The sequence below is a fragment of the Leptopilina boulardi genome, unplaced genomic scaffold, assembly GCF_019393585.1.
Source record: "Leptopilina boulardi isolate dan_hultmark-lab unplaced genomic scaffold, ZJU_Lbou_2.1 LbouV2_248, whole genome shotgun sequence".
In the NCBI taxonomy this organism is placed as follows: domain Eukaryota; kingdom Metazoa; phylum Arthropoda; class Insecta; order Hymenoptera; family Figitidae; genus Leptopilina; species Leptopilina boulardi.
The window spans coordinates 1,022,094-1,046,390 of NW_026137805.1; the positions used below are offsets into that span (position 1 = coordinate 1,022,094).

A 24,297-nucleotide genomic window follows, 5' to 3' on the forward strand; every position below is an offset into this window, starting at 1 on the left:
TCATAAGGAGGAGAGTATGCGGTACCATGCCGAGTTCCTATAATGGGTATGCAAGTGGTGAAGCAGGTTCCATTCATTCATGTACAGAGCACTAGTGGTCTACCATTTACAATTTCCCATTTACCATCTAGCATCCTCCTCGTGCACGTGCTGCCCGTCGTGCGCCAGTCTTTCTTATTCTCGCGTATATATATACATACATATATGAGAAGGGAGACCTTGTGTGCACCTATATGCATGCATATATATATATATATATATTTATACCGTTTAGCTTTGTCGTCTGCTTTAACCAGACGCTTTAACCATGTGAGTGACAACCTTATGCGAATTCATCTCCTCTCTTGTCATTCACGACGACCTCTCTTCTTCTTACTTTCACTCTCTTGATAATAATCGTCTCAGTCGACAATTTGGCATTGACCTTGGCTAAAAACAAGAATTAAGTAGAAAGTCAAAAGTCTTTGCGGTTATTGACTGATGGATTAAATATTTGCACAAAATTTTAACATTCTTTTTTATTTTTCAACAAGAAACAAAGAAACTCATCCCTCGAAATAACGAAATATTAATAAATTTTATAAATTCTATATTGAATATTCAAAAATGTTTTCTGAAACATTGTTTAATAAAACGATATTATCAAAAAGGTGATAATATTAAATAGTTGTGCAAAGTAATTAATTTTTTAAAAATAAAAAGCATCATTAGTTCTATTTTTTTTAAAGAATTTATTTAATATTTTATCTTTATTTGTTTTTTAAACTAAATACAAATATGTTTATTTTTTTCATTTTCTGTGACTAATTAACTGACGATAGGAAAATATAATTCTGAAACTGTTCCATAAGTCGCTAATGTTACCTAACGGAGATAACGACTTATTGCATAAGACAAAGCGAATTTAATATGGATGCCAATTTAACACTATCCCTATGCATCACACAATTGACTGTTAAAATAATTGAAAAACAGCATCTTTATTTCACATTGGAAATTTAAATTTTCATCCCATCACGTACCTCAAAATAATTATGAAACAGAGAAAAATTTCACTAGAATAGCGAAAGATTTAACTGAAACGCAAGTAAACCTTTTCCTACTATAGTGAAACATTTCGCTGTACTAGGTAATTTTTTTTAATTCCATACGAAATTAATAAAACAAAAACTTTTATTAATAACCTTTTTCCTTTTTTTGTTTCAGGTATGTACAACTTCATTTCCCTTATTTGCCCGACAACTCGAGGTAAATATTTGTCAAAGTAATTTTTCGTTATTGTTCTACTCTTCTTCTCTGTCTTCTCCTTCTTTTTTTTTTGTTCTTTTTAAAAGCCAAAGAACATTGACGGCATCCTAACAAGATTGTTGATTTTTCTCATCAAAAATTCCTCTATATGGAGGAAAAATCTGTTAGTGAATATAATACAAAAAAAAAAGGGGAGACTATGGAGAAAGAAGTAAAAAAGAAGTCACGATCGACTTGGAAGTTTTTTGCGCCGACAAACGATCTATTGAATAGCAGCGTTGATAGCGTATAGGTTATATACTGAAATGGAAGCTATATATATATATATATAGATAACTCTGTTCATAAATGAGCAATGTCACGCATCGAATCACCTCCGGGCGTGCGTAACCGTGCTTGACTATCCGTCCCTTTTTTCCCTAGTTTTTCTAGCTTTACTTCGTTGTTATAACCCCCTTCATTCCCTCAATCACCATCTTTAACAGATAAAGAAGAGTTCCCCCTTTCTCCCACGTATTCACGTAATGAGGCGGTTCATTGAATTATTTAATGCAGCTGGCGCACCATATAGCGACGAAAGGAAAAATCTCCAGGAAGGCAAGAAAGACGAGAGGATGAATCTTTCTCTCTCTCTCTGTCTCTCTTGACTACCTAGACTAATCCAATCCGACCGTTGATCGCTCGTAAATTAAATCGAGACACGTAAACCGATTAAGGTCTCTTCGTAGGCAAAAAGCAAAAAAAAAAAAAAAAAATTCAGAAAAAAATATCTTCAAACTAAAAGACTAACGAGTATTTTTTTGTGGTATGGGAATAATTAAAAAAAAATTTAATTTTAAATGAAATTGATGGGATTTTTTTTAGGTTATGTCTTTTCTGGTTTTCAAAAAACCACTTTTTTTTCTCCGTCTATAAGAAAGTTATTAGTTTTACGAAAATTCTACTATTGTCAATTATGTATTGAACAAAAATTAGAGGTTATGTCTTTTCTAGTTTTCAAAAAACCACTTTTTTCTCCCTCTGAAAGAAATTCGTTATTAGTGACGGAAATTCGGCTATGCAACGTGTTTTAAAAAAATTAGAGGTTATGTCTTTTCTAGTTTTCAAAGAAAAACTTTTTTTCTCACACTAAAAGAAATGGTTTGCCATTCTTTTGCCCACAATTGGTATTTTTAGCACAATTATTATGCTGTCACCATCTGTTGAAAGGGACCTGAAAAAAAATTATAGATTATATTATGATCTTAAAAACAAAAAAATAATAGGTTATGTTTACGATAGTTTTACCTTATATATAGCGTTTAAAATCCATTAATTTTCCATAATTTCTAAATACAGTTGATATTGTGACAATATACTTAAAAATAGACTAATTTATAGGAGTAAAAAAAAGAGGTCTTTAGCAAAACGAAAACAATACTGAACCTGACAAGGAATAAAAATTGGCGCACGCTTCTTGTTCACGTGTGTTGCATTCATTGTGCCTTATGATTTTCTATAAAGCTCCTCTTGATGATGCAGGGCCTGTCTCGTGTTACTCTTTCTTTCTTTCATTCTCTTTTTTTTCTTCTTTCTCCTCGCGAATGAGTGCACTACCCTTTTTGCAAATGACTTTTCACGCATTCTACATGCGCGCAATAATGCCTGCGAATATTCAACAGAAGACCCCCTGGGTTCTCCTGTGGAGATCAAAATGAAATGTCGACGCGCTGGACCGAGAAAGGGTTGATTATATAAAAAAAGGGATGCCTCTATATATATAGTTATTTCCAATGAAAAAGGGAGACACCTTATTTCAATATAAATCTATATATATACCTATAGCAATAATAATAATAATAATAGGAAAAAAAATTGATCGTAAAAATAATTTTTTAACCGACAAATTTTTGAGGTTATGTTTCTAAAAGCAGTAATAATATTTATAATTAGAAAAATTTGAATTCTGTTCAATATTTGAGGTTATGTTTCAATAATAATATTTAAAATTAGAAAAATTTAAATTCGGTTCAACATTTGAGGTTATGTTGTTTTTTTCTAGTATGAAAATAATTTAAATTTGTTTACCATTCCATTGTTCTTTGTATAGATATGAAAGTTCGTGCAATTTAATATGTTCATATAAAAGAAGGGGAGGTGAAAAAAACGGTAGTATCTTGGCAGTGAATATATATATATATGAAATATTCACCGCCACCTTGCCGAAGTAACTCTATATTATTATCCTTTTTCACACCTCCTTGCACTTCTATACCTGGCGAAAACCTTGCTACAATAAACAAAACACCATTGTTTCTCATTGTGAACCACGCCACACAGGATATGTCTTTTAATGTTTTTCTACATACTTATAAAGCATAGAAAAAAAATTATTAAAAAAAAAATATTTAAAAATTAGTTTAAATAAGCTGAACAAACTGAAAATATAATTCTAACGAATATTTTCAATTTTAATAGATAATAAAATTTAGGTTATGTTATCAAATATATATACATATATATGTAAAATGTTATAATTTACTATATATTTATTTCACAAACATAACCTCAAAATAAGCGTGAAATTATAAAAATATTATTTTTTCAACTAAAAGGCAATAAAAAAATTGTCAAGTTTGTGTCTATTTGTAAAAAAAATTCATGTCTTTTCTAGTTTTCAATAAAACCCTTGCTTCTTGCAGTGGAACAAATTTTTTGTTCCATTTTGATAATTGTATTTTAAGATTTTCAAAAAAACACTTCTTTTCGCACTAAAAAAAAATTTGTTCTTACTAAAATAAATTCTTTTACAATTAAGTCACATTGACAACAATTACGAATTTTCACTAGGAGCAGGGTGCGGTAGTTGATGAGAATTTAACAGAGAGAGAGATGAGTCAAAATCTGTGTAATGTTGCGTCCACACGTTTTTTTTTTTTGCTTTTTAATTATAACCATCGTAACCAATGAGAGTGAGAGAAAGAGACAATTTTTCTTATTCTCCTTTAGTGCAACACTCATGTATAACAGTTGTGAGAGAATGAGGCGACGAATAATTAGACATACCATCGTGCCTAATTAGCAAATTGGTTGGATGTTTGATTCCGAGCGTAGGCAGTGTCTTGCCACCCGTTTCTCGACCCTCCGAAGGGAGATCGAATATCAGTCTTGTACTTTGCAAAGTCTAATTATCCTCAAGGTATATATATATATATATACGCGAGTCCTCGCGTGAAACCGAATAATAATTAACGTGCCAAAGTCAGAAAAATGTCGACTCGTCAATTTCACGATGGTCGCCGACGACAGCAATTAGTATACTGAATCGAGATATTCATTATTCATCTCACGAGGACGATGATCATCTTAAATAAAACATGACAGATTCATGACTCGGATTAGGTACATAAACATACCCACCTCTTTGCAATATATATATAATTCAGAATCTCTGGACAAATGGGAAATATAAATCAAAAACTCTCACACACACGCTCAAAAATAAATCTGAAAGCAAAAATTGAAACTAAATGGTTTTATTGCTTATGAAAAAAAATGAAGCGTTTTAGTTGCGAATAATAAATGTAGATGTCACTAGTGATAAAGTATAAATCTTGATACATATTAGACATTCCCAACCCTCGTAATATTACTTATATTCTGTTAATATATGAAATATCAAACATAACCTAACTTTTTTTTAGTGATATAGGGGGAAAGGTATCAATATTGTCTTATCGTCATTCGTATATTATACAGATGCAATTCCAGGTTAGAAGGGTTCTATATATATATATAGTTATCTGAACATATTTTCATTGTGAGTGAGTCGATATCTAAAGATACAAAATGCGTCCGTCACGACGACAGAGCGATAGGATAACGATGCTACCAACTTCCTACATGGCTTCAAAATTACCGACAGAAAACAATTAACATTAACTATGTACACATATATATGTATTTTGTATGCTTTGGGAAAAATGATAAGACACTGCACTCCCTCTAAATGACCTAATGTACTTAGCTGCAATGATGTCTATACCCTTATCGCTATAGGCTTGAATTTTTTTTTTCCTTCACTTGTCGACTTTAACAAGTTCTCCACCACGCAGAGACGAAAAGAATTATATGCAGGAAGTTAATACGCTCTCTCGCATTTATAACTCGCTCGGACATTTATGTTAATTAAGTTTAGTTTTGCTGATAATTAGGACCCGCATTTACCGGAATTTCTCAGATATCGATCATTGATAACAAAATTTTTTTTTTTATTTTTCACAATCTAACTCTTGAAAAATTTATATATATATATAATTTTCAACTTTAATATAAATGTCTTAAATAACAAGATATATATAAGTGATTAGAGGAAAACGAGTTTCAAGAAGATGCGACGATTCTTAAATACAGGAATCACTTTAGAAAACATAAGAATCAAATAATAACTTTTGAGATAAATCTTCTAAATTATAATTTTTGGCGTTTTTTTTCTTTTTAAATAAAAAAGTATTATATAGAGGAAAAAAAACATGCGGATGCATCGCGATAAGAAAATAACGACAATCATTGATAATAATCTGGTAATAAATTTTTCTCGCTAATAGTCTCCATATAACTTCTGATCATATATATATATGCAACTTAAAATAATTGAGATAAATAAAATTTGCAAATATAAAAAAATACTAAAACACAGACACAAAAAAAATTGACGTAAAAGCACAAAGTCTTAACTCTTTCTTTGACTTTCTGGCATGGGCATATTCATGTAGCAAAAAAAATAATAATAACTCGATCAAAATATCCGCAATTTAGATGCAAATCAGCAATTTACATTCGATTAAGATGCAATGTGGGTACGATCGCTTAACGTGGGTGCCATCAATTTTCCTCTCTTATAGGGAACACTTTTTTTTCACCTTTATCCTTCAATCATGTATATAGGCCTTGAAAAAAAATCGCGTCAAAATCATCAGAAAATTTATATATAGAGAGGAATATTGTTCATCCCACGATTATATGTGACGCGCCAGGGGAAAAGTTAACTATGAGGCAAAAATTTTAGGTTATGTTTGTGATTTTTGGATTAAAAGTACAAAAAAAATTTTTTTTTTTAATATTGTCTTTTCTAGTTTTCAAAAAAACCCTTGCTTTTCGCACACCAATTTTTTTGCCATTACTGACTCTTGGTTTTTCAAAATTGTCTTTTCTAGTTTTCAAAAAAACCCTTGCTTTTTGCACACCAATTTTTTTGCCATTACTGACTCTTGGTTCTTCAAAATTGTCTTTTCTAGTTTTCAAAAAAACCCTTGCTTCTACGCACACCAATTTTTTCGTCCTCACTAACTTTTTGGTTCCATTTTGAATATTGTCTTTTCTAGTTTTCCAAAAAAAACCCTTGCTTCTCGCACTGCAACCCCTTATTCTTGCCTCTGGAAAAAAATTTCATTATTACTCACTTAGTTCCATTTTAAACAATTTTCTTTTCTACTTTAACAAAATAAACTGAAAATATTCTAAATAATAAATGACGAAGAATTTATTCTCAATTTTAGATTATTTTTATTTTCTAACATATACACATAATCAATATATAAATAGATAATCAACTGTCTGTGTGTTGATTAATAATAATTTTCAACGGCAAAAATGTTGCACGCTCAATAGATAATTTTATTTCAATTAGCTGCAACATAGAAGGGAAAGTTAGATATATATATATACATATAGCTAAACAGGTTCGACTTCTAAAATTGATTTTCGTCTCCCCCAAACGACCCTTGAGATTCTGTAGCCAATTAGAATCGCGTCGCGCGTCATTACATATATATAATATATATTTATAAATATATACCAGCATCGCGTAAACGTTCATAATGGTAATAATAATCATAATAATAAAATTAAAATAATAATCCCAGATATAGCCTTGCGTAAACGCGGTAGCATTTTGCAGGTGTGCAAGTTTAATTCGACAGATCGTATATATATATTCTCTATCTCTCTCTCACTCTTTCCTCTCTCTCTCTCTCGATATTCCAAGAGACCTTATCATAGCCCGTTAATATAGAGAGAGAGCGACCATAATTAATAGACCACTTGCTCCTCTCATCTTCTTCTTCTTGTTTTTTTTCTCTCGTCAACGGAAACCGGCTGCTGCTGCGTCGTGCTGCGCCAGTCAAATGATTGTAAACCATAGGTTAAAGGAAAAAAAGAGAGAGAAAAGTTATACATATTGAAAGACGTAAAAAGGGAATAAAAGAAAATCGGAAGGATCTTCCGTAAGTGGCCTTACAAAAAAAAGGAAAAAAAAAAAATTAAAAATAATATACTTCTTAGGGGAGACGCGCGTGGAAAGATTTGTTGCAATCATTTATGAAATTGCATCTTAAGACGCAATAGACTTTTTTTAGAAAAAAAATTCTTTTAATATCAAATGTTTTTATTAATTTATTATATATTTATGAGAGTTATTTGAGTGGAAAAATAAATTATTCTGTATTGATTAGAATGGTGATTTGAATCGCTTCACAATATTCGAGTTAGATGCGAAACATAACTTTTAAATTTTGACATTTCTTCTAATAGATTCTTGTATAGGTTTTTTAGAAATCTATGGAAGGAATAAAAAATTTTGTACGTTTAAAAAAAGGTTATAGCTTTATATTCAGTAATTATTTTTTCGGATCTATTTTATAAATATCGTCTTTTCTAGTTTTCAAAAAAACCCTTGCCTTTCGCACACCAATTTTTTCGCCATTACTGACTCTTGGTTCTTCAAAATTGTCTTTTCTAGTTTTCAAAAAAACTCTTGCACAGACTTAAACAAAATTACATAATCAACAAAATTCAAAGAAAAAAATTCCCAAAGGAAAAAAAATCTGAAAACTAATTTAGAATAACCTCAATAAATGATTGATGTTCTCACTTTTTGTTACCGAACCATCTATATATATATATATACAGTTTCAACCCTTTTTGAAAGAGACCCTTTTCTCCGTGACAGTTTCCTAGCCCAGGCAAATCCAGATATCATCATATACCGAGCAACACAAGTAATATATTCCTCGAGGACATTGGACACGCTTGTAAAAATATAATCGACCTGAAGACGAGAACTTGAGTGAGAGAGAGAGAGAAAGGGCGAAAGACAAGGAGATAAAAAAAAGAGGGTAAAATGGAGAAAGAAAAAGAGAGAGAGAGGGTCGCGTCTGAGTGACTTTGATGGATCGAGGAGTTCGCGTCAACCATCTCCCTCCACTTTTTGCTTCCCTCTCTTTCTCTCTGTCAGGGCGAAAAATTTTCTCCTCTTTTTGTCCACGAACCACTCAGGGCCCGATATTTGTTTTATTTTTCCACAGATAATTCCTCATACGACAGGTTACTCTCTCACGGTCTTCATATATATATATATGTGTGTGTGTGTGTGTTGGTCCACATAGACATTTGAGAAAAAGACACGCAGCCACTATAATGCATGCTTGCGTGGAGAAGCCAGTCACTATGTATAATATCAGCATACATAAATAAAATATATTTATTATTTTATCAAGTTTTAGTTATTTATTTGTATTTTACAAAGAAAAAAATTAATATTTTACTTATATATATTTATAAGTAAGACAATGGTTATTTATATATATTTGAGAAAGAAAATATGCGAAAACCACGAAGCGGCAACTATGCAGTTGCAAGTAGACGTTCAATTCGCGGCTATACAGCCAAGGGAATTATTATGCAGGCTATGGTATCGAGTTCGAGAATCTAAGTATGCGACCTTGCAAATTTTTACCCTGGATACGTGCAACCGTTGAGTTTATATAGGAGTGTATATAGTATAATGCTGAGGATATAGAGGTGAGATAATAATTGAGTAGTCGAGAGAGACAAAACAAATGAGGTGCTCGAATTTAATTTCTTTATTTTCATTCATGTAAATGAATATATAAATATATATATATATGACTCGTTCTGAAGAAAAGGACCAAAAAATTTTAGGTTATGTTTTGAAATTTTAAACAAAAAAAACTGATTTCGATTTTACGTAATTTAAAAAAGTTTGATCAAGCTAAAACTACTATACTAAACATAACCTCAAATTTTCTTCTCGCGTTGGAACGAATTTTTTTCGCCATTACTAACTCTATTTGGTTCCATTTTCAAAATAGTCTTTTCTAGTTTTCAATAAAACCCTTGCTTCTCGCACTAGAACCAATTTTTTCGTCCTCACAGACTTTTTGGTACCATTTTCAAAATTGTCTTTTCTAGTTTTCAAAAAAACCCTTGCTTCTCGCACTAAAACCAATTTTTTCGTCCTCACAGGCTTTTTGGTTCCATTTTCAAAATTGTCTTTTCTAGTTTTCAAAAAAACCCTTGCTTCTCGCACTAGAACCAATTTTTTCGTCCTCACTTACTTTTTGGTTCCATTTTAAATATTGTCTTTTCTAGTTTTCAAAAAACCACTTTTTCTTGCACTGGAACTTTTTATGTTAGGAAAGATTTGTAGAAAATTTATTTTTTCTTTTTCCTAAAGAGAGAAATTTAGCTTATATATATAGATATAGATGAATCCCACCACTTATAGGAATTATTCGCGTTGCGGATGTCCGAATGACGGAAAACATTCACTCAAAATGCTTTATGTGTCTGCGGAGAATCAAGAAGAAGCGCGGCTTCATTGAAATGCGTATGAGAAATCTTCAGGGTGGTTCCACAGGTCGCGTGGACAATACTTTGCTTGAATATTAATCGACTCTTTTTTTTACATCATAATTTCTACTTTATTTATATATATATATAAACTTCTCTATTCTAACATACTCAAAAGATTCAGTATACTGTAGAAAAAGATACAAATATTAAATTTTTAAAAATTAAATTAAAAATATTTTATCATAAAAAAATTTCTATATCTAAACTAATAATAAATTAATACAATAAATTTAATTAATTATCAACGATAAGAATAATAATAATATAGAAATTACTAACGGTTTAAGACAAGTATTTTAAAATAATATAAATTTCATTCTAAATTCCACTCATTCCGTTGGTAATTAACACAATTTAAATTCACCGAATATCTTTCTCTTTATTACATATATATTTTTTATTTTTAGAATTCCGAAGGTTGTAAAATTATATATATTTTTTTTTGTTTCTTAAATAAAAATTTAAATTTCGAGACGTGAGAAAAAGTCTCACGAGACAATGTTTGTGTTGAATGTCTATGAAGATTAAGAATATAAAAGTATTGCAGTACTAGTTCATAAAAAGAATGACTAGACAAAATATCCACATGTGAGTCTGCATATAATTAGGGGATTTATATTTAACAATTGAATTTCGTTAGTCACACTTCATTTTTAAAACTTATTATGTTTATCCAAAAAGAATATACAACAAATACTATTTTGATAAACTCATATATAGTTTGAAAATTTCGATTTAATTCTCTATTTAGTATCACAATATCCTTTTTTTCTATATAGAAAAAAAGACTTTTTTTTCTTAATTAATTGTTTTTTTTTTTTGAAAAAGAAATTCCTCTTTTTTTCCAAACGTGACAAAAACGGAACAAAAATACTTTTACACTACATTTTTCCAGGTGAAAACTTGTTAGAGAGAAACTGTCGTGATACATGCGAGGATGAAATCAAAGAAGCATGCGAAAACCGGATGCGCAGGTGAAGTCCCCAAAGGCTCATGGGGTTACTTTATATTAGCATATGTAACAATAAGTTCTTTCAATATTTTTGCGACCAACCAGAAGCGACATGCAAAACATACATATGTCTATACATAATCCATTTTACTTTATTGCTTCTCATTTATTTAAAAAAAAAATCTTTTTTTTAATTTTACCAAAAAAAAAGTTTTGTTTTCTAAAATTAGAAAAAAGTATATGATCGTAAAAAGAACCACTTAAAATATTTAAAAAACGATCTTTATACTCATTAATATCCTATTAGTAATTTTATCATTCCCATATATACCATTAGGAATTTAATTTTCTATAATAAAATTTTTGTAAACAAAATAATAAATTTTCACTTCCGTTTAATAATATTTAAAAGTATATAAATATATTTCGCAAAAAAAATAAAAAAAAAAAATGGAAAATATTATTAGCCTTCATAAACCTGATTTTTAAAAAGAAGCACGATCAAAATCTTGGTCCAATTCCAGCAGAAAGTGTATAAATTATTTTCATATATATATATCCTCGTTTGCACTACCGTTTGCGATATCTTTTATATATATATAGTGTAGCACATATATATATATATATGATGACCGAATCAACTTTCAGTAGAAAGTCCATCGGCTTTGGTGGACAGAAATGAGAATAAGGAAATGAAAATATCAGTCTCGTTCTCCGTGGAATCGCCCCATTACTTGATTTCAGATTCTCGTGAAATCGCTATAAAAGCACATAGCAAACATTTCGCATCAACTCGAAAACATTTTATACTACATAACCTATAAAATACACCAGTCACGTATAGAGCAAGCCACGTGCGCGCCCCAAGTGCGTTTATATATATATATATACCAACAGAAAGAAAATAACAGAAAGAAAGAAAGAAAAGAAAGATCCTTAACGTGCTCGCATTATTTCAAAATTCATACGACGAACATCGCTTCGTTCAAACCAACAGGCAATCGATTCAGTTAGAGCCGACATTTTTTACCAAAACCCTCCACCCCGCTCTTTCTCTTTCTCTCTCACCATAACAACGAATCCTTTACGCTCTTTGTCTCTTCAACTCTCCTCGGCATTGCTTACTTGTTTGATACGCTTTTTATCGGTCCTTGAAGAGAAGCTGAAGACGGATCCGGAATTGAAAAGGGAATAATAAGGAATATAAAAATATTCCCTATTTTTTTGTTACCTCTTTTTGATTTATGGTTTGTAATATACTAGAATTTTTACAGAGGGTCTTATTGTGAAATTATAGTTTAAACTAAAACATTCCCAACATTGGAGAAATAATTTTTGATTTAGAAAATTTTAAATGGTTTTTTAAGATGTAAGATGGTTACAGAAGATGATTTAAAAGTTCCAATGTACTTTAATTTTTTGCAGTGAAGAAAGAGGATTTATGAAAATAATATTAAAATTTGAAAGGACGTTAAATGATATGTTCGTTAAGAAAGCAAATGCTATGTATACGCAGAATGATGGCAAGCAATAATAAATGATAAAAATGACGAGAAGGGTTGCCAACTGAGAAAGAGAGATGATGAGTTAAGAGAGTCAGTTAAGATGGAGGAATAGATAATGATGCTCATAATGTATGCGTGAATGTGTACTCTCTGTAAAAGATCAAGATGTAGAATCATATTTTTATAAATATATACATATGTACATCCACCGCAATGGCGTCGAATCATGCTGAACCCTCGACTATATATATATATATATTATGTCTTTTCTAGTTTTCAAAAAAACCCTTGCCTTTCGCACACCAATTTTTTCGCCATTACTGATTCTTGGTTTTTTAAAATTGTCTTTTCTAGTTTTCAAAAAAACCCTTGCCTTTCGCACACCAATTTTTTTTGCCATTACTGACTCTTGGTTTTTCAAAATTGTCTTTTCTAGTTTTCAAAAAAACCCTTGCTTTTCGCACACCAATTTTTTTACCATTACTGACTCTTGGTTCTTCAAAATTGTCTTTTCTAGTTTTCAAAAAAACCCTTGCTTTTCGCCCTGAAACCAATTTTTACGCCATTCATAACATTTATTGGGTTCCATTTTGAATATTGTATTTTAAACTTTATTTACCAAAAAAAAAACCCTTCAGATCTTATCTTATAATTTAATCAAGACGCGATTTTTCCCCCCATTTTGATCCCCATCGTGAAATCTATTCCTAAAGCACTGAAGCGTATATACTTTTGCTCGAAACCTATGCAAACACTAAAAGAGAAAAATATTTGCACAGGATAATTCAGGGCCTCATTATCAGGAGCAAGAAGCTACAGGGGCCAAAACTATATGACGGTTGTCCAGGTGGTGCAGGTAGTAGCGTGTACAAGAAAAAGAAGCACGTTTTTAATATATATATATATATATATATATATATATATATATATATATATGTTAGCGAAGAGAAGAAGAGAGCGCAAACTTAACGCAACTTGGAAGAGCCAAAAAGGGGGGTATTCGAGAGATTGATTCGACATGCATAAATTAGAGAGGATAAGCCTTTATTCCGCGTTATGCGTCGGGATTGGGATTGGAATTGGGATGCACATGAGATGCGAGTATAAATTGATGACTGTTGGCAAAAGCCAGGGGTCTATAATAATTAATCTTCGCGTATGTCTGTATATTCACTATATATATATATACACATACTCTATATGGCATCTGCGCAATTTTTGTCGGGGGCGATAAAAAAAACACAAAAAAAATTTCGAAAAAAATTACCTAAAAAACAAATTGTCTTTATTTAAAATTCGACAAAAAATACTAGAAATAGAATTGAAATATTTTTAGAAAATATTACTTAAGGAAAAAAAGTAGTATTTTTACGAATAAATTGTATTCAATTTACAAATGGCAGTAACCTCATTAATTGGAAAAGTGAACAAGACGGATCTGTGCGTATATGTTGAAGAAGGTCATTATCATTAATAATAGTTGTCTATACTAACATGTTGCTAAATACTTAACAGATTCTAATCATATATATATATATAGTGAATGGTCCTTTTTGATAATTATGCCAGAGGGAGATGAGGGGTGTTTACCCTAAAAGAGGAATTCTTTTTCATAAAATTTTTATATATTGAGGACGTAGAAAGCAATCACGACAGTGGATCGGTATTTCTGTTTTTATGAATCAAAGAACGCGAGTCACTGAGGCGAACCAACATCGATCACTATATATACACCATAACCAGTCAAGGATGTCAATATAACGAAGTCAGGGTGGTTCGTTAGCCACAGATCAATTACTTTCGAAAAAAAAAAAAAATTTTTATCCATAAATTATACAAAAATAATAATTTTTCTCTTTTACAAAAAAACCCATCTTAAATTTCCCATTACAAAAAAAAATCCAACCCTCTACTTTATCGAAACAAAAACACAAACTACTTTTGATAACATATATTATATATCGTTTGACAAGAAAAATTTATCGTGGATACATTTTTCATTACCGAAATCGAGGATAAATATCTTTTTGAAATCGGAGACGTAGTCTCTCTCTCTCTCTCATGTTTTTTTTTTGTTTTGTTTTCTTATTTCAATCCTTTTGGTTCTCTCACTTAAAGTCAACGACTTACGCCTACGGCCGATCACGAAGCTGGGATGTATCGTATGTTAGAGGATTATCGATAGCATGTCGGTGGGAAGGAATCAAGAAATATGAAACGAGAAAATCTCGAACCTTGAAGAAATTGAAAAATAAAAAAGAAAAGGAAATAAAATAACTATCTTTTATCGTAAAAGTTTCTATAGCTAGAGAATAATTGGAGAATTAGAAAAAAAATTGATATTTTTTTCAAATGAAAAAGAAAGTTTAACGAAACATAACCTCAAAACTATATTAATTTGATACTAATAATTTCTTTTTTTTTCTTTGCAGAAGACGAAGTAGAGGTGAAGAGGACTCGGGTGGTGTAGCAGAGGAGGATCAAGCTGGTTACGGAACAGTGGCGGTATCACGTGAGCCTGAGGACGAGGAAAATTTAGGAGCAGAAGAAGCTGCGGCACAGTCCCTGCAAAACGCGACCGGGGTCCAGGGTGCGGCCGAACCCGGCGACCCGGAAGTCCACAAAAGGGTCGCGGCCGTGCAGGTACAGGTGCAGGGTATGGAGGGCGATTGGCGGGCCTACTGCGAGCATCCGCTATCGGTCGCTACCGCAGCAATGCTTAATCTTCAACAACAACATCAGGTGACGGCAGTTTCCGGTCATAATGATGATCCGGCCGCCTCCTATGTCTATGAATACTACAAACTTCCCGAGAAGGCAACCGAAGTTAAACTACCACCCACTCATGAATTATGGTCCACGTAAGTGTTTTTTTTCCTATTTCTTTAGATGATATATTTTTTTTGTCTTTTCTAGTTTTCAATAAAACCCTTGCCTTTCGCACACCAATTTTTTTTTTGCCATTACTGACTCTTGGTTCTTCGAAATTGTCTTTTCTAGTTTTCAAAAAAACCCTTGCCTTTCGCACACCAATTTTTTTTTGCCATTACTGACTCTTGGTTCTTCAAAATTGTCTTTTCTAGTTTTCAAAAAAACCCTTGCCTTTCGCACACCAATTTTTTTGCCATTACTGACTCTTGGTTCTTCAAAATTGTCTTTTCTAGTTTTCAAAAAAACCCTTGCCTTTCGCACACCAATGTTTTCGCCATTCTCCTTGCACTGAAAAAAAATTTCTTCATTAGTACTATTATTTTTTTATACAAAAAAAAGAATTTGATTTAATTTTTTTTTTTCTTCTGAAATCCGTCTTTTTTTCGCAATCGACGGTGAAAGCAAGATTCTAAAGTGATAAGAGGTGGACCAATTTGAAATGATAAATCGCGTCTCGAAGCAGTGATGTTATTTTTTTCCCTGCATGGATACACTTAGTTTTCGCAACCGAGACTCTTTTTTTTTTAATTTTCTTTGTATTCAACCTCCTTTTATTGTCTCACAGCATATGCATTTTGCCGCACATATATACATATATGTATAATCAAGTTGAGCGCCTACGTATCTTTAAGTACTTACGTGTATCTCGTTTTTAATATATAGCTCACGGTGCAAATCGCGTTATATCCTACGCGTAATTTGCGCACAGCTATATGAAATTTAGTATATCTTGCAGATATATTTATATACAGATATAATGTACCTCAAGCAGAGGTCGACCGAGTTTATAAATCGTCCTTTAAAAAGCAAGATACTTCAAGTCATATGAAATTTTATACGCCTTCGATGTATATATGGTCAGTGAACGACTTAAATTCTTGTGAAATCTACCAAATAAACTGTGTGCGATCTTTCTTTCTTTCTCTCTTTCTCATAAGTTGTAAAATTACATTGGTTATAGGACTTTATAACAAAAACGATTTTCTGGTCGCGCCACGTTTCGAAATAATGTTTATCACAAACTCTAATAAAGCTTCAAGAGATTCCAAGCAGACAATTTACAAATTGCATATTTATATATAAAGTTGCAATGAAATACATAAATTCAATGGGAAACAAATTTCAATTTGTTGCAAGTTTTGTAGTCTTCTTTTACGATTTCTTATAATACTAAATTTTCACATTTTTTTCAAGGTTTTAAATTTATATGGAAAAATTATTCAAAAAGGATAAGGATTTTTTGTTTTTAAATTTCGAGCAATTTTCTTTTTTTTAAATTAGTTTAAAGGCGCAAGAAATTGTAATAATACAAAAGGGGAAAATTTAAGAAGTTATAACGGATATGCGTGAAGATTTTATAACGACATACTTTATATTCTGCAGTGACGCATATATATATATATGTGTGTGGATATTCACTTCGTCCCTAGAGTGTAGGTGTCATCGGGTTATACTTATCAAAACAGAAATGAGTTTATATACATTTTACAGGAATATTTTCGCATGACGCGCTAAATATGGCAAAAAGCAATACGTATACGTAAGGGGAATTCCTGCTTGTCGGTAAATTAGCAATTAACAACCTTTTCGTATAGCAAACACACCAGCAAAAAGCACGATTAAGAACTCTGACAAACGCAGCAGTCTTGGAATTTGTTTTTTTAACATAAGATTCCTTCTCACTTATGTTTATTCAGAATATTGTCCCCAGCAGGAATTAGTACTGTATTAAGAATTTAATTCGACTCTTTATATATCCAAATTGCAATTGATTTCTTTTTCCCTTCGTAAATTTTCATTTAATTAACTTCATTATTATCTTTTATTTTTTTTTCCACAAAGTCCCGGAATTAGTAATTATATATATATAACATCGTGTCATTAATAATGAAAAAAAAAAGATGACGATTGTAAATAATTGTATATAAATGACAAATGTTCAATTAGATTTTAAATTCTCATATATATGTTCATTAAGATATAAAAATAAAGAGAAGACACAAATAAGCCATAAAAAAAAATAAAAATAGCTGATTAGCCAAGTCTATTAATGTCCCGACAAGCAGGAAATCGAATTCTAATAATAATAATCAAATAAAACGAAGAATTGAACCGGAATGTCTATATCGATTATCATTAATTGTTGACAAATATAATTTATCTATGTTACTTCCTGAATATAATTTTAGAATTTTCAAATGAAAAATTGGAAAAAGATGCGAATTATAAATAAAATTTTATTTATTTTGCAAATTGCTCTTTAATGAGCTAATTTCTATGTGAATTTGATACGCGTCGCGCGAAGAAGCTTCTGATGGTGAGAAAGTATGATATCTTATTTTTTTTTTTTTTTCAAGTCTCGAAAGGAGGCAATCGATTTCTTTAAGTCCCATGGCTGTCATATTCGAAGGGCGCAGTTGCTGCGCACCGTTAATTAATTTCCACGCACTGTAAATGCGATACATAACATGGAGTCCATATAATGCAATCGAGATTCTTGGGAATAAAATAAAATTATTCACTCGTGTGGTATGGAATTGACTCGCGCGTTATCATTTCACTCTCCCAAGAAGAGAGAGAGGGGGGGGGGGGGAAATTAATGACCAGCCCTGACACATTGTCGATGGCAAATTGTTCAATGTCTCATCGTGATAATCTTAAAAACTATTTTTATTACCTTTTTAAATATCTTGCATGCTAATCCATTTAAATTAGTAAATTATAATTTCCACTATGAAGAATATAAATTTTTGGGTATATAATTTTTACTTAAGAATTATCGTCATTGATCTATTTATATTTTGAAGTGTGGTGTCTTTCGGTCCATTTGCTTCGTTTGCAAACTGCCATGGGTTTTTTTTGGGGCTCTTTTCCGCGATGAAGAAAGATGAAAGAACCCTTAAAGTTGCCTGTAAATCGCGAGGGGAGGCAAAAACCCTCTGTTACCATATGACTATAGTCACCCTTCGCGATACCACTTTTTGATTTATATCGGTCGCTTAGCATATCTCGTAATTTACTGTTGAGAATCCTCAACGTACAGATTTGAAAGAGGAGAGAAAAAAATCACCTTGCCATTGCTTCTGTTACCGATACCAAGGAGGTAGGCCGTGGGGACGTGCTACCGTAATCTTCGCGTCAATCTCTCTCTCTCTCTCTCTTTCTCTCTCCTACCAGCAGTAGTTGTATAGATAGCATCTCGACAATTTGTACGATCGTTAAAACTCCCATCGTTGCGCGGCGTAACCACTGGGGCGGGAAAGGAGTGATTTTAATCCAATTTCATTTCATTGTTTACAACAAAACACTCACATATGTTTGGATGATGTATATCCATTTATATGCGAGTGTTGAAAATTGGATCATCCTCAAATGGATGTCTTGCAGTTTTGAAAAGACAACAAAAAAAACATGGATTTCAATAAATCCGAATAATATGAATTTATTTTTTAATAAAAATAGAATGAAAGAAATTAAAAATAAAATTCTTAACATTTTTTATGTGTGAAGAAAAAGTTGGCTTGGGTACATTGGTTAATGGCAACAATGTCAAGGGAGAGGAAGATCTTTATACGCGATAACTGGGAAACGAAACGCGCGTAATAAGAACGTTGAATCATCAGACTTTTGTTGTTCAAGACGAAGGACATTATCTTTATAATATTATTGTCTTTTCTAGTTTTCAAAAAAACCCTTGCCTTTCGCATACTATTTTTTCGCCATTACTGACTCTTGGTTCCATTTTTAAAATTGTCTCTTCTAGTTTTCAAAGAAACCCTTGCTTCTCGCACTGAAAAAAATGTTTCCTTATTAGTATATACTATATCTAAACTCATCTGATATATTAAATTTTTTAAATTTATTTCTATATTAAAAAATACGCGCAAGTTGGCATTTCCAACCTTATATATATATATTTGCAAACGTGATTTCGCACTCTCAACATTTATATGTATGAAAGTCTCTAGAATTAAGCGTAGACTATAATGTCGTATCATAAAGATAATTTTCTTGAGAGGCTCTCTCTCTGCGTGGTTGCAGTTCTCTTTTATTCCACCTCAGAAGGTCGAGGGTCGTACTGCAGGGGGCATCGCGTCACTATACACACGACATTCTCGACGATGAACATCGTTATAGTCACATCACTTCACCGTCATAAAACACAATACCGCCTCTTATTTTCTCTAATCTTTTGCGCGCGTGAATAATCCTTTGAAATTTTTTTAAAAAATTCAATTTTACAAAATTTTTTCCTATAGATAAATCAGTTAAAAATTAATTTATAAATTATTATTCAAATAAAAAAAAACAGAATGATAAATTTTAAATAGTATTTATTTTTTAAGTCAATTATTATTATAGAATTAACTGAGATATTTACATTTCCGTCGACAAATACGGGTTTTCACGCTCTGTGGATTTATCTGCATATAACATTATATCCTTAATCCTTTTATTTTATTTTCCTTGACGCGCCACTATATAACGGTAAGGTATCGCTTAGAAAAATAAACGCGATGCTTCCCACTGATGATGTCGAGGATTAGCCGTTAAATTGCGCACCTTTCGATTTGACATGGGGGGGAAATTTTTTTTTTTTTTTTTAATTTTTGAAGATGAAAAATTTTTCTTTTTACAATATTTTTAACTTTCTTCAACTCGCACGTATATTCAACATAGATTAGATATGTTTTATATACATTTGTAGAATGTGTAAAAATTATTATACATTATACACGTGAGTATAATATTCAGAGTATGTGTCGAGAGTGCGTAACGAGGACCGTTGGCCCTGGAAATGACCCTCATCGCGTGGGGGGCAAAAAGGGGAATCCGCTTCTTATGTTACTTCCACCCGTGAAACCAGAAGTCACTTCTCGTATAGCTTGGACCGTTGTCACCGACCCAGAGTTATAATAACAATAATAATATTATAATCGTAAATTTAAATAAACGAGAACGTGCGCTCACGCGATACGTGTTAAGCATAAGCAGGCGGCTTTTATGCTATTCTTCTAAGCAAATTTCTGGTTTTTCAAGTCCCATTTCATTTTACGACGTGACACTGGTACTTCAGGGTCAGAGATCACCAGAGTAGCCACGCAGCGCCACTGTTGATCCTTTACTTCCCTTTACAATTTGGCACTTTCACAGAATTTTACATTTTACTTCTTTTACTTGTAATTAAAAAAAAATTTCCTTCAAACTATATAAATAATTTTATAATTGAATTTTTTTTTAATTTTAAAATTATTATTCATTAAAGAAGGAAATCGATTTCAAATAGAGGAAACGAAATCAATTTTACAGAAAAAAAAGAATGGACGTTGATAGATATAAGGCTTAATATTTATGAAGTTTTCCAAAGACTCATTTACTTGCTGATTACTCTTATAATGGGTAAATTAAATGATTAGTCTGACATCACGAGTCGAGTGCATGATTGTTTTTTGATATTTATGCAAACGAAAATCGCGTCCTGAGCTCAACTAAATTGCACTCACATTGTCAAAGGAGGCTTTAATATGCATGAGCTAAAGATTGAACGATAGTGATTCTTCGACAGTTATGTGATTGCAGCATACATCATATATATATAGGCGTTCGATTCATTAAGGTTTTCCGCGAGTTATGAATATCACATATTTTACGCTTCAGTGCACCTACAACTATAACTTAACACGAATCAATAATATGTACAAATAGTTTCATTAAGAAAAAGTCATTAACAAAAAAAATTTATTTTTTAGTTTTCTATATGCAAAAATTAATTTTTGTATTATATTCTAACTGATGTTTAGTAATAAATATCTAGTAATAGGAAAAAAATTGCGCGAAGAATTAAAATTGAATACTACTAATATAATTCTGGTACATTATACGACAAAAATTTTTGAATATTGTTTTTTCTAGTTGCCATTGCTGACTCCATTTTGTTTTATTTTTATAATTGTCTTTTCTAGTTTTCAAAGAAACCCTTGCTTCTCGCACACCAAGTTTTTCGCCATTACTGACTTCATTTAGTTCCATTTTGAATATTGTCTTTTCTAGTTTTCAATAAAACCCTTTCTCCTTGCTCTGAAAAAAAGAAATAATTTTTATTAATAAAATTAAAAAGTAGGTACCGCAAAAATTATTTAGAAAACAAAATTTTAGTAATACAAACATCAGCGAGGTGAAATTTTTGAGGCCAAATGTTAGAAAGCATTCCAGTTAGAAAAAAATGGATAGTTATGTTAGGGAGGAATTTAATCGTACATCAGGTGTAATTTTCGTTGAGTAGCACGCGTCATCTTCTTTAGATATATATAAAACACGTCTCGCGGGTCAGTCGCATTCTGGTTCGATTTCCGGTTTGTTGAGTCCCGATTCCGGTTCCCGGTGGCAGGTCGCGTCATGCCCGTGCGAGTTTCTTTAAAGTACAGGTTGCCCGTATGCGGTCTGACCTCGCGTCTTGACCCTACCTTCACAAGTCTTGACTGGTATACCAGGTGTACACTTGTCGTGTCGTCGTCGATATATGCGACACGTCGAGTACCTATATATATATACAAACTCACGTAAGTGCGCCTATATTCATGGCCTTTAACTTGACTAGCGACTATACGAATTAGTTAACTGCAACTGTATATGTATATATATACAAGTACCACCGGTTATGTGGGCTATATGACTCTACGAGCGATAACCTTTTCTCGCACGTCGTTAAAATTTTTATTTCTTCTCTCATTCTTTTTTTTTGTCTTTCCGCAATTTTTTATGCCTTTTACGACCCCGCAAAACCACACAGACTTACATTGTTCCTCGCGACAAAAGAATTTTTGTGCAAACGAAAATTTTCAGAGGCATGTATGTGATAATTTTTTGAAATCATATACATTTTGTCTTAACTCCTCGAAAGAGTATAATTCGAACTTTTTGAGAAGTTTCAACTGCTCAGTGGTAGAAAAAATTACTCCTACGAAATTTAGTATTACATTTCCTGATTATTATGTTGCATTTTATAATGAAATCGAAAAAAAATTAAGTATAGAATACAATTATAATATTTATAGATATTTCTCTGACGTAAAAAGAGCATATGAATGTTAAATATAAATATTTTAGGCACTAGAATAATAGTTGTATTCATAGATGGAAATTCGCACGAAATAATTTAAGAATCGCGGGGATTAGCATTGCATTAATGTGTATACACACTTTACTCTCTCGTTGACGCTATGCACACACGAACGCGTATGGATCAATTTCATTTAAGCCGAATTCATGGGGTTCTGTGTATTGTAGGGATCTTATAGCTTCGGGTTATGACGGTCCTCCAAGAAGCGCGTCCTCTTTTTTCTCCCTATTTTTTTTCACCTCACATATATATATATACATAAGAAGCAGAGAATATATGCGCACGCGGTATGCTTGCGTACAGACAGGGACAAGACGAAAGAGATCAGGTATCAAGTGAAAAAAAAATCCATTGTATGAAAGCATCTGACCGTAGGTAGAGGAACTTGGAGCCAGTGCAAGAAGAGACCTGGGATTCTCTTTTTGCTGTACAAGACAGAGAGAGAGAGAGAGAAAGAGAGAGATAAAAAAATAAAAGAGAGGATCAACTAGGAAAAAGGAAAAGAGCACATATACATATACCAAAAGCGTTGGCAGTTTATAAGGGTTCCTGCTTTGTAGATATGTATTATCATGCTAAATATAACATGTTAACTACTTCACATAATGCGTGCATCGTTCCACTGTCTTCTTACTTTATCACGTTTCAATTTTTTTTTCTCATCCTTGCATTTTTATTTTAATCATTAGTGTCAAAAATTTAAGTGCGACAAAAATAAACGGTTTCATAAGAATGATTTAATTTTAAAATTAAAATCGCAATCGTATTATAAATTCAAGTGGCTTTTATTGAAATTAGTTGTCAGTCGTGTTCTTTTTGGAAAAAAAAAAGAAATTTAATCACAAATACGAGACGCGAAAACTCGAATAAAATGTGATAAGAGTGTCGTAAAACTGCAATAGAACCAGATGCAACTGGAATATATGAGGAACTATAATACATGAACTGGATATACTGTTTTTCTGGTTTTGTGCGATTTTATCATGGTCGAAAATGATAAATCTAGTAGTATGAGACATCGCGACAAGGCATTTATGATGCTACTTAAGTAATAACAGGTTTCGTTTTATATATATATATACATAGTATAATTGTTGTCCACAGGTGAGGAGAGAAAGATGTTTTAGATAAAAGACATTTGTTTTTAGCGCTTTTAAAAATTTATTAAAAGAAAAAAAATTTCTACTATTTTTTTTATAGGAGTGTGATGGGGCCAAAATTATTGGTACAAGAGGCGTCTGGTGCTGGCTCGACAAATCGAATGGAAACCACCGAAAGCGCTGGTGGTGGGGAACTTCATCATTTATTCCATCAGTACAATCAACAATCCCACAGTCCAGGACAAAGTCTTCAGGGTGGTCTTCCACTTCCTTTAAGTCCACAATCGTTACGTCACGATGGTTCGTCAAGTGCTGGTATACAGGGGGTTAAACGTGAACCCGAGGATCTCAGTTCATCACGTGGTGGTCAACAATCCAGTAAACGTCACAAACAATCGCAACCGGACAGTCCGACGCCACCGGGAATGTATCATCATCATCAGCACCAGCTACAGGTAAAATGACTATGTGATACCGGTTTCGCATTATATTGTGAAAAAAAAAAAATTTTTTTATAAGGAAATTAAAAAGACAAGAATTAAATTTCACCCGGTGGGGAGGGTTAAAAGGTCTTTCGGTATGTAGCGGTTTTTTGTATTATTATTATTATTAACCGTTCGAGAGAAACTAATTAGGGAAATTAATTTCTGTTAGCTTCTGCATGACGCAGCGGGCTAATTGGCAGAGATTATTTTTCTTTATTTACTTGCAAATACGACGCTAATTATGGATTTAATATAAGAACCT

General features: G+C 32.0%; 1 protein-coding gene across 5 annotated transcripts in view; it reads left to right on the top strand.

The window, feature by feature from the left end:
- The window catches only part of LOC127280490 (uncharacterized), a 147,030-nt gene that overhangs the window by 106,378 nt on the left and 16,355 nt on the right, over positions 1-24,297 (top strand). For 4 of the 5 annotated variants that reach the window (XM_051303508.1, XM_051303509.1, XM_051303505.1 and 1 more), the window contains 3 exons: positions 1,207-1,248; positions 14,832-15,260; positions 23,651-24,005. In XM_051303508.1, the coding sequence (XP_051159465.1) occupies positions 1,207-1,248; positions 14,832-15,260; positions 23,651-24,005 (826 nt within the window). The remainder of the gene's footprint in view (positions 1-1,206; positions 1,249-14,831; positions 15,261-23,650; positions 24,006-24,297) is intronic. The other variant, XM_051303507.1, reaches the window with a different exon arrangement.